Source organism: Leptosomus discolor, chromosome 2 (assembly GCF_034619465.1).
Source record: "Leptosomus discolor isolate bLepDis1 chromosome 2, bLepDis1.hap2, whole genome shotgun sequence".
In the NCBI taxonomy this organism is placed as follows: Eukaryota; Metazoa; Chordata; class Aves; order Leptosomiformes; family Leptosomidae; genus Leptosomus; species Leptosomus discolor.
In genome coordinates, this window is record NC_141392.1 from 19,396,486 (window position 1) to 19,408,613 (window position 12,128).

The 12,128-nt window shown below is 45.4% G+C and overlaps 1 protein-coding gene across 1 annotated transcript in view; it reads left to right on the forward strand.

Annotated features, from left to right (window-relative positions):
- Nucleotides 1-12,128, forward strand: part of FOXN2 (forkhead box N2) — a 38,294-nt gene that overhangs the window by 8,187 nt on the left and 17,979 nt on the right. The window contains exon 2 of the mRNA XM_086460719.1: nt 7,148-7,698. Coding sequence (XP_086316845.1) covers nt 7,162-7,698 — 537 coding nt within the window. The 5' untranslated portion in view covers nt 7,148-7,161. The remainder of the gene's footprint in view (nt 1-7,147; nt 7,699-12,128) is intronic.

Below are 12,128 nucleotides of genomic sequence, written 5' to 3' on the forward strand. Positions count from 1 at the left end.
CAGTGCTCCCGGTCAAGCGGATGTGGTGCTTTTTCTTAATGGGTTTTCACTAGTTGTGCCAAGATTTTTTTTTTTTGTTGCTCTTCCCTCTAACGTGCAAAAACTTGTAGCTGGTGCTGTGCTGTGTGCATGCTGGCTTGGAAGTTTATCCCAGACTTGTGTATGTGAGCAGTGACAGTCATTTATTTGTGTAATTCTTGGGCTGTTTTAACAACTCAATGCATACATTGATGTATTTAAGTCAGGACAATCCCTGGTGTCGATATGCTTCCTGTGAGGGAATATGAAAAATCAATAGAAGAGTTTGCTATTGGCGTAGCTGCTTGCATGCAGAAGCACATTCCCATCTTTTTAAATACTCTCACAGAGCCTGTTTATGTTAGTACAAAAGTTGTGTATGGAATATGCAAATACCCCTGCTCTGTAACCGAGGCTGCATGCCGTGAGCTTGTTGCAGAGAGGATGGTTGCAGAGCTGCTCTCATTAATGTAAGTGTGGTATGGCTAAAAATCTCTTCCCCTGGGTTAAAATTGTGTTCTACTCTTCAGACTTAGACAATGCATAGTAAGATTTCTATTATTATTGTTATTGTTGTTGTTGTTATTATTATTAATATTAATATTTTAATTTTATTTTTAAAATCTGGAGGGAACCTGCACTGCTAGCAGGTTGCAGGCGTTCCCACTACTAACAGAGGTGACCTAGTTGCTTGGCTGGTGCTACAGAAACAACTAGGTACATTTAGTTGTGGTGGTTGTCCTAACCTGGGACATTGGTGTTGTGTGGATGCCAAATGGCATCTTTCATCTGTTGCCATTGGAGAGTAAACAAGGGTCAGGCAGCAGCATCTCCACTCACACGCTAGCTTGGCACGGATGAGGCTGTGGCATCTTCTAATGGAAAGGCTGAGTTCTTTCTTGCCAGGTCAGTGAGTCCTGGCCTGATGGCCATAGTACTAAAACGACGTCTGCGCACTTTTACCTGCAATGCTGCTGGTTTTGGAGAAGGTCACTTTTGCGGGACGGAGATATCTGCTACGGCTTTGTCCCTTGGACCTGGACTCTGTTAAAGCCAAGCCTTCTTCGAGAAGGGCTGTTGCAAAAAAAGCGTTCTTCCCTGCTTGCCTGAGGATATGTCCAAGTGGACTTCTAGTTTTGTTAAACAGTTGGCCTACAAAGCAGCTTTGTCTTCATAAAATGCTCAGGCATCAAAGCATTTGCTTCTGTAGCAGAACATAGTGGTGCTCAAGGTCTGCCACCAAAATGAAGTCGTAGCTGGGGATGTATATGGGGGTATGCAAACCTGGGTTAATCCCAGATGTGCTCTGCTGGGCTGAGGACCTTCCAGCCCCAATAGCCTTTCCCAAACTTAGCTCTTCAGTGAGTCTGAGAGAAGATTGAAACAAATATTACCTTGTCTTGCCATGCTAGATCTCTTCCAATCTGTTAGGGCATCTCTGAACCTGACTGCTGCATGAATACACCTGCAGCCTTAATTGGCCCCTTCAGACCTGAGCTGTGCTGTTCGGGTTGCAAGTGGCCTGGGAAAGCAGGACTTCACTAGGCTTCGGGTGCTGGACTGGCATTTATTAGCAAGGAGGTCCTCTCCTGGCTTTTATGTGTGATCTTGAGTGATGCCAAAAATCGCAAGACTGCTGGAAAGAACGTTGTCTCTCTCGCCTCTTTTCTGATGCGCCCTAGCTTTTGTTTGAGCAGCCTCAGTTGACTTTGCAACCTTTTCATCTCCTTACTCTACAATCATAGTCCTCTGCCTATAATCACCATGGAAAATAATGTGCTCCTCCACTGCAATACTCTGTATTTGAGGAGTAGGTGTTTTGGCTGGCTTTTCTTTTGAAGGTGATTACAGGAGATAGATGCTTGAGTTCCTTAGGGTTTGGATGCCTGATGCTCCACTTCCAGTTGCAAGTGTTAATACTAATTAAGAGTAGCGTGCTGTGTTAACCATGTACTTATTGGTAGGGCAAAGCACATGGGACAGAGCCTAAACTGTTGCATATTTTTCAGAGGTGTGCTTAAAGCACGTTATTTCTGTATTTGCATGGCTGGAGGTTGCCTTCTGGCTCTGCTTGCAGGGCTGGGGCTGTCCCTGTGGGAATTGCAGCAAGTCTCTGGGCATGAATTGCAGCAAGTCTCTGGGCATCCAATGCACCAGTTGGAGAGGTCGGTCAAATGGTTGCCATCTGCCATCCTCCTTCGGTAAGAAGTGGCTCCAGGAGAGTGGGAGGAGAGGGACAGGGAGCATGCCTCAGCAGCTGAGCAGGTACGTGTCATTTATGAGATGGTTTTCTTGCAGGGTGTTTGCTGCCCCTGGAGTAGCTGAAGAGGCAGAGAATGTGGCGGTAAGGGAATAAAGGAGTGGAAGATAAATTCCACTAAGTGGCCTTGCAATGCTTGTGTGCACTCTTAACCTTGCCTTTCTGCTATGTTTCCCTCTCCCCTCCCACCCTGTTTCACATTGGTGCGGCTAATTCAGCTTGGGTGGGGGCACTGGGGAGAGCAAGTCCTAGTGCTTATTTGCATCAACCTTTCTAGCTGTAACAGTGAGAGATGTTAGGAAGAAATCTGAGAGTCCAGGCGTACACGTTTTTATCATGATGTCTGCGTTGGAGAGCTGCTTCCATGCTCTCGTCTTCTCACAGTCTGCTCCCCTTGCTTCTACTGTGGATCTCCAGCTGAGTCATCCCTGTCCACAAGCCCCTGCTAGCTTATAGCAGAGATGGCTTTGGTGAATCACATGACCCATATGTAAAAAATTAAACCCCAAATATTGGAAGTGATAATCTTGAAAACAATAGCTTAAAAGGTGTGTCCTCACAGTCCTGTCTGCTTGTGGCTGAGCAAAGCACACATGCAGAAAAAGAAATATTGAATTTTAGATGTTACTAAGGGTCTGCATGAATGAAGAGGGGCTCTGGAAAGCGCGTGTGAGTTAAGCCGACCACTTGTGTGCTGTCCTGGTTTCAGCTGGCATAGAGCTAATTTTTCTTCTTAGTTGCTAGAATAGCGCTGTGTTTTGGATTCAGTATGGGAATTGGTATGAGAAGAATGTTGATAATATACTGATGTTTTTAGTTGTTGCTAAGAAATCAAGGACTTTTCAAGTTCCCATGTCTTGCTAGTGTGCAGGTGCACAAGGAGCTGGGAGGGAGCGTAGCCAGAGCAGTGGACCTGAATTGGCCAATGGAATATTCCATATCATACAACATCATGCTCAGTATATAGATGAGGGTTGGCCAGGAAGCTCGCGCTCTTCCAGGATTGGGGTTTTGGCACTTTCTCTCCTCCGGGATCACTAGCTGGCAACAGGCTGGGCATTGGTCAGCAGGTAGTGAGCAATTGCATTGTGCATCACTCGTTTTTATATTCTATTATTACTGTTATTATCGTGATTATTTTTATTTCATTTTATTTCAGTTATTAAATTGTTTTTATCTCAACCTCCGAATCTCCTTGCTTTTACCCCTCCAATTCTCTCCCCCATCCCTGGGGCACAGGGGAGGGTGAGTGAATGGATGGCTGCATGGTGTTTGGCTGCTGGCTGAGTTCAAGCCACAACATATGCCTTCAGATACACTCCAGTGGCACTGTTGTCCCTCCTCACCAGGCTGCTACAGGCAGAAAGCAGTGCTGGCTCATGAATAGAGATGGTCCTATGGGCCACATGGCACTTGGGTGCTTGAGTGGTGAGACAGACATTAGCTCATCTGTCAGTGGAACCGTCTGTGGGATACCCCTTGGAGCTGCCGTGGTTGATCTTTGTCTAGGGGAAGGGTGAGCTTTTGATGACTTTGCAGTCCGTTGCAGTAGGAACGCTGCCAATGCTGGTTTCTTCTTCAGACTGATGCAGCAGCAGGCCAGAGTAAACTGTACAGAATTAGAGGCTGCAACATTCTGACATCAAGTGAAGCAAGGATAGGTTAGCATGATATAAAGCATGTTACGTCACTGGGGCTGAAGAAGAATGCTGTCTAAGAACAGTGGCTATCCCTGGATAGGCAGTGCCAAAATTATGAGTTGATGGTCCTCAGTGGTACCAGTCTCATTACAGCCATCGCAATGGAGTCAAGTATTACTTCATTAAAATAACTTTTCTGGTTGCATACTCTGATGTTTCTATATTTAAATTATCCTTGATGCAGCATTCAGTTTAGACCAATGGAGAACATCCTTTGAAAACTGCAGTAGGTATGGAATGGTGATTATTTCTTTTTCTTGCTGTTAGATGATAATAGTCTAATAATGGCCTTTATAGCTTTCTGGAAAAAAAAATTAATTTCTGCTGATGTGTTCATGTAGAAGATCTCTGAGGTGGTGAACTAGGCACTAAGCAGGTAATACGAGATGTGGATTTTTGTAATGCGTCTGCTAAGAGAAACATGGCACTAGCCTCTGTTATTTACTGTAAGTATATTGCTTGGAGATTTTTTTTTAAGTAGCATATTAATTTTTCTAATGACTCTCTGCTAACACATAATAGCATACAAACAAATGGCTCATTGACACCACAAAGCCTACCTGATTTTAAGTGCCAGTTGAATGTTAATATGTTTTTCTTCCCTATATATTTTTGCGAAGACTGTGAGCATGCACAGGCCATATTTATGTTGTAAAACAGATTTTATTGCCCAGTTTCACCAAAGGAATAAATATAGTGACCCAAAGCCTGCATGTGCATGTTCTTGATCTGCTGTGCTGGCTGAAGATTTGCAAAGGGATATTTCATGCAACATGAACCGAGTGCTAAAATTACTTGTACATGGCTCAGAGGTGTAAGCTAGTATGTGGCTGGCTAAGGAGGCGCTGAACAAGGGGATAAGTTGCTTGTTATAAGGAAAACGTTGCAGCAGAATTGGGGTTTGTCTCACTGTATGAATTTTATCACTAGCTCTTTGTTTGTTTTTTAATTTAAGAAAGGATTGAAAAAGTGACATAAGCATATGTATATATTGTTGTGTTTGAAGCCAGCAGTCACTGACTGCCAGTATAAATCTGCCTTGATGGCTGGGGGGAGAAGTAGGTTGTAGGGAGAGCAAAGCTATTTTTGACCAGCTATTTGAGCAGTTTGCTTTGCTTTTTCATTTGTTAGGTTTTGTTTTGTTTTAATGACTGAGCTGGTAGTTAATCATGCCCATCCCTGCACTTAAATAGAAATTTTGGGGATGGTTTTCAGTGCTAGTACCAGTAAGCATAGGTGCAGGTGTTACTCTCAAAACAGCTTTGCAGTAGCTGGTGCAAAAGCGTATGAGCAGATGAAAAGAGGGGAAGAAATTGCTGGTGGGAAACCTGGTATGTTTTCTGTGGAAGGAAAATTCTGCACCCCACACCTGCCTGGCAACAGACAGGGGCTGGCAGTGCTCTGGCTCTCATAGGGGAGCATAAAATGGATGTATCCTATTGCCTTTCTATGTCACCACGTCATGCCTCCATTGCACATGTCACTCCCCTCCTCCAAAATAAGGAGGCTGGGCAAATACATCTCCAGGCAGGTTGGGTAGTGTAATTGCATGGATGCGGTGAGGCTCTCAGGTTGGAGCCAGCTGGTGGTGGGGTTTTGTAGGCGGGACGGGCAGATTGTGTATGCGAGCTGGCCAGCGCCTTGCTTCCACTTTGTAGGAGAAGATGCAAGTGCGCGAAGCCATGTGTTTACTAAAAACTGTTGTAAGAAAACATCCAGTAACTGCATAGAGCTGTCTGGTGAGACAGTCCTAGTCTTGCAATTGAGCTCTTGCAATAGGAGCTGGAGCATGAAACCGGAATGGTAGCATGTACTGGGACAGGGAACTGGACTAAGTTGGTTTTGGTGTGGGTTGTTTTTTGGTTGGTTGGGTTTTGTTTGGGGGTTTTTTGGGTGGTTTTTTGGTTTTTATTGTGTGTGTGTTTTTTTGGTTTGGTGGGGTTTTTTATTTGTTTTGTTTTGGTTTGGTTTTTTACAGTTAATATGAACCTTAGCTTTGCTGGTAAACTGCATCCATAGTTGGAGTGTCTTACATTTATAGCAGGGTGGTATAGCCCCTGTATATATGTGTGTGTGTGTATATACATATATATGTACATATACACACCACATCTGTAGAGTGGTTTTGTCGGTCTGTATTTCTGGTACAGCTATGTTGGCCAAAGCTGTAGGTGCAGTGAAGCTCTAACATGGTCACATCAGCAGGAAAAAACAGCTGTTGACGTAACATCGTTTGCTAGATGACCCCTTTTAAAACTCTACAAGCAAGAAGATGTTTTTTGTTAGTGTAGTGCCTCTAAAGCATGGGTAGCCTGTTAGATCATGCATTCTGGGTGGCAGTTTTTTATAGATAATACTTTTACAGTTGGTTGGGTTTTTGTTTTGTTTTGTTTTTTTCATCTAGGGAAAAATTGAAAGCAAGTAATCAGCTGATATTTCTGCAACAGGTCTGAGCAGCCACCCCAGTGAATGGTCCCTTCCTGTTGAGAGCTGGTCCTACCACTCTCTACTCTGCAGAGGAGCCCGGGTTAGAGCAGCAAGCCCTTGCAGGAGAGGAAGAAGAAGGTCTTTCGGATATAGGCAGCTCTGCAGGACCTAGCTGATGAACTGATAGGCTGGCCAGATCTTTCCCTGGTAGAAACAGGAGGCACTACTTGGGAATGTCTGTGACTTATAGGGGGTTGCAAAGACTTAATTTGTGCTGAGACCAGAAATTCACTTTATGCTGATTTAAATTTTGCAACTTATTTTTTAGTCTTTGGGTACCAAAGGCAAACACTTCTAAATAGGGTCAATTTACAATATAATGAGTGTAACTAAAGAGTTAACGTGAGAGCTGAATGGATTAGATCCTACCTGTTAAGGTCTTTTTCAGATTTCAGATGTTGACATCAAAATGGCTTGTTATTTCTGTGTCCAAATTGGCATTTCAGGATAGATGCAGCAGTTTCCAAGTGCTTACCATAAGTTCCCGTTATAAACTGAGAGGAGTTAACACATGCTCATGAGATTACTGGGGGGCTTGTGTTCAACCCTGGCTCTCATCAGGGACTGTGGTATTCTTGCACAGCGTGGGGATGGTGCAGCCCTGTGTTTGGGTTCGGTGGTCTGCCACTGAACTTGATTTTGAAGGTTTGTATTGATTTCTGACCCATCTCCTTTGTTGCAGACCAATAAAGCTAAATGGGTCCAGTCACTGGAATGACTCCGGATAAGAAAGCTGAAACGCCAGGAGCAGAAAAAGCTGCAGGACTACGGCAGTGTCATGGGATGGGAAGCTTGCCTGATGCAGGCGATGCCGGCAGGCCAAAAGCCACCGTGGTGGACAGAGATTCAGCAGACGATGAGCTCACAAACTTGAACTGGCTGCATGAAAGTACTAACCTTCTAACAAACTTCAGCCTCGGAAGTGAGGGTCTTCCGATCGTTAGCCCCTTATATGACATTGAGGGCGACAGTGTGCCATCCTTCTCGCCATCCTGCTACCAGAACCCTGAAAAAAAATCTTCCACTTCCAAACCCCCTTACTCTTTCAGCCTTCTCATTTACATGGCGATCGAGCATTCCCCCAACAAGAGCTTGCCAGTCAAAGAAATCTACAGCTGGATCCTGGAGCGCTTCCCCTACTTTGCCACAGCACCCACCGGCTGGAAGAACTCGGTCCGACACAACCTCTCCTTGAACAAGTGTTTCCGAAAGGTGGAGAGAAGCCATGGCAAGGTGAGACCTGGTGGGAGGGAGGTGGATCAAGTTTGAAATTCAGGGGAAATAAAGAAGACTCTGTTGTTCTCAATGACACTTTGTTGGTTTTTTTTTTCCCCTCCATGTCCTCTAACACTTTATTTGCAGCTGGAGATGATTTGGAAATGCCACTTCTGACAAATCACAGGATGACAGAAGTCACTTGGTTTTGTCATTTAGTGCTGACCTGGGTAGAGCTGGCTGTGGTGCGTCATTTTTAAAGCTGGCTAACGTGCTATTGCAAAGGACCCTGTTTCCACTTATGATTTTGTTAGCCTGCAATACCCAGCCTGAAATTTCAGACATCTGTCTTGGGATGTCTTTTTACTAAAGCTTCTTAAACTGGTGCTCTCTCTGTTTTCCAGTGCTGAAATTTTGGGGCACTTCCCTGCTTTTCCAGCATGGCCACAGCTACAGTCACACTGGGAAGCAGCAGAGATCGCAGGATGCCAAGCAGCTTCCCTGCTTGGCTAGCACGGGTGTTGTCCATTTGGGTGCAGATGTGGTCTTCTGCAAGGCACCCTTGCTTGCAGGCATGCTGTATGTATGTGGCTGAGTGTTTCTCAGTCTAACAGCTGTCTTAAGTATTAAACTGACTCTTTCACTTGTGATCTTCTTTTACACTTAGCATAGCTCTAGCTTTCCAATAGTCATCTTAATTCCTGCATTTAATGTCCTGTATTTCTTGAACCTCTGTCATAACGTAACAGTGTGTGTCTCTGCATGGTGCAGACATAAGCTTCACTTCTTAAAGTCAAGGATACTCTTTTTCTGTACAAATTCTTTCCTCTTCTGACCTGTATGATTTTACTAGTGACTTCTTTCCTCCCTCTGTCATTTCCAATCTCATTCCTCAAAAGACCCAGCTCTGACTTAAATAAACCAACAAACCACACACCAAAAGTCGACAAACAAATCCCAGACCGGTGTGCTTGGAGGTCAGCCTAAGTGGTAGCAGGTTTGTTATCAGAAATGCATGCAATGACTGGTGTGCTCGACAGCTTCTCGCTGTAGATAGAGGTCCTGGAGCTGAGTGGGCATCAGGAAGGACTGCCTCGTGCTGGTAGGACTGAACAGCACTGCTTCTCAACATCCCTGCTTTTACATTAAATTGTTAGGGTGTTGTTTTCCCAAGCAGCAGCTTTGCCCTGAAAAAAAAAAAAAAAAAAGTACTTTCTGCTGCTGTGTGGCAAGTCCAGTAACTCCCCCATAGCTGAGTCCTGCCACGTGTTAGCACGGGCTTTTAATGTGGCTCCAGGTGCTGTAATGGAGTAACTGAGATGTTGGAAGCTGTGCCTGTCTGAAGGATGTGGATCTAAGCAGTGACCATATCTTACTGCAGGTGGCAAAAGTGCCCTTAAAGGACTGAGTGGCTCTGTCCGGGAAGGCAGACAAGAGTTTCAGAAGTAGGGCAGGGAAGGGAAAAGAAATCTCCTAAATTGTTGTACGAGTTCCTGCTGTCTGTGGATCTGCCCTGTAAAGCTCAGCTATTCTCAGCCTGGAAACCCTCACGGTTTAGGAGTTACCAGTCAAACCTCCCATTTTGGCATTTAGGTGGCAGGAGCTTGTGACTGCCTGGTCCTCTGCTTACCCTGGCAACTCCACCAGTATTGCTGGGCTCAGAGGATGGCTTGCTGTTAGATGTGACATCTCTAGTAGGAAAACCAAAATGCAGAATAGCTACCACCACTACCAGTAAGGTGATGCTGATGTGCTTTCTCAGCATTTTCAAAGGGCTCCAGAGACTGCACAGCTCCCTGATTCTTAAGAACTGGAACTGCATTTGCCACAAAAAAAACCCAAAACAAAACCAAAAACACGAAAAAGCCCCTCCTGAAACTTTGCTGAAGCTTCCTCGTTTCTAACAAAGAGCAGCTAAATCTTTACCCTCTGCTCTGCTTACAAAAGGACTAGATGATAGTACTGCTCCAAATTCTTCCTGCAAAATAAGTCCATGGTGCACAGTGGCATGCACAGACTCCACCATGGGAGTTGATCTGGCAGATGACAGGAATGCTGCAGACCCTTTCAGATGAGCTCCTCAAGTATCACGTCTTGGAGCAAGCAGTGGTAGCTTACAAGCTTGTGTTGCTGACTGTGTTGCCTGTAACCATGTGCTAGCCATGCCTCTGGGTGCTTCTGTGAGAGGGCAAGATAATTTTGAATTTTCTTCCATTTTTTCTTTGTTAATGGCATCTTAATTGTGACTTGAAGGGAGTGTGTAGTCAGCTTTCTTCTATCCCAAGGACCTGTGGAAGCAGAGATGCCCATGGCACGTTGCATCAGAGGAGCATGCTTTATTTCATAACATCAGGGTAAGAAGGGTTTTAAGGCCTTTCAAGTGACTGTAGGCTCTCATATTGGAAGAGTGTAAACATCTGACAGGAGAGGAGGGTCATTGCACCCACATCCTGGGGCAGGCTGCTTTCTGACACCTCCCTGGCTATTTCTGCCAGCCATCAGCTACGAAATCATCTGTTGGAGGTCTGGCAGCAAAAGTAGGAAGAGTCCGTCCTCATGTTTGCCATAATGCTGATATTTTGGGTTGAACTAGGAGTGCACTTCGAAGAGAATGTCCTGATTTTTCCTCACCTACCCTGCATGAGCTGATACTGCAGGCCGGTTTCAGGACATGTGAACTGGAGTCATTTTGTCTGATGGTAACCTGGAAGAGGTGCTGCAGGAGTGTGCTTGCTGTGCCGTGATTGCTCCTGGATGTTGTTCACAAGACCCCACTGGAGCAGATCTGAGTAAAACATCCAAGGCATGTGTGGGTGACCCCTCAGCACCAACTTTCTCACTCCGCAGAGCTGTTTCCACCAAGCTGCGCCACATCATGTTGCAGATGTAGCTGTGGATGATCATTCTGTGTGCATGTATATTTGTATCGGTCAGCTAAATACCTTTACCTTGCCTGTCTCAGCAGGCTGTGGGCGTTCAGGAGTCTAGGACAGCATTCTGCAGAGATTGGGGGAAGGCTGTCCTTGCTTGGATCGCTGAAAAATATTGTATGTGATGGTTTTCTTTTAATGAGTTGAAGGATGCTGAAGGGAAAGTAGCTGCCTTGAGATGCCTTATGAGCCAGCACGGCAGCTGAGAGGAGGAGCTTCTTATGCCATGGAAACAGGGTGTATGTACGTCACATCTCTGCTAAAATATACATTACCCTTTCTGTATGCACATACTGTGAAGCTGCTGTATGTAAGTGGCTTGGCAAGGTTTACCCCAGGTGATAAGACAAGTTGAAATAGCCTTTCTTATTAGAGTTGCAGTTGAGCTGATGTCTGCAGTCATCCAGACAGATGAGATTTCCAGTGGCTCTCTGGTAATGGTGGTTGGGAGGTGGAGCTGATAAACAGCAAGGGGATGATGCTGGAACCAGTCCCTCGGACACCTGATTGCCTTCCAGTGTACCTGCTGTGTACCACCCCGAAGATGTGGAGGTGTGATTGCGGGCCAGCAATCCTCAGAAGATATAGCTAATGCTGTTTGCATCTTAAGCACTGTCATGCAGCCTTGGGCTTGGGAGGAGAGAGGTCTACAGTGGAAAATTGCTTTTTTTTGAGGGAGCAGTGTGTGTGTGTGATATATAGCACAGGACCTGAGGTGAAAAGCGGTTTGGAGTTGGAAGCCCTGAAGAGTATCCCTGTTCTTTGCTAGACTTGGTTTTACAATTGTGGGTTTGATGATTATTTTTTTTTTTTTTTTTATTAGTCAATATTGCTGAGGAGAAAAGGTCTGAGGAGGCAGGAGCGGCATCCACATCGAGCATCAAATTGGCATTCTGTTGCTTGCATGGATGTGGCCCTGCCACTGTTTCTTCTGGAAGCTGGTGGGGACAGGGCTTGAATATCTTTAACAGATCTCACTTTCTTCTTCTTGGTAGATATGTGTTTTATGGGGTTTTTTTCCTTCTTGTAGGGTTTTGGGTTTGTTTGGGTTTTTTTGACAAGAGATGGTGGTAAACAATCTGTGTGGCTGTTCAAATAGTCAGGCAAGGAGCAGGTCCCATCTATAAGCCTGTGGAGAAAGGAGAGGGATGTCTATTATCTGATAAACCTCTTGGTTAATATATTATACACCTCCATGCACATGTGCAATATTTTCCTGTGGTTCATCTGGCTCAAGTGGAAGCAGCTGGTGAGAACTGCCCATACCTGATGGAGCTGGGGCCACTGTCCAGGGCTGAAGCTCATGGAGGGCTTTGTGCAGCACAGGGATGAGTGTCTGCCTCTGCAGTGAGCCCAAGCCCCTGCTGCTGGCTGAGTGCTCTGCTTTGATCGCTCCTTGGGCTTTCCTTGCTGGACTGGCCATACTCACTGGTGGTACTTCACTGCTAGCAGGGGAGGGACTGTGGCAGGGTGGTGGTAAAGGACAAGGCTGCACCATGGAGGGCACCTTGTTTCTAA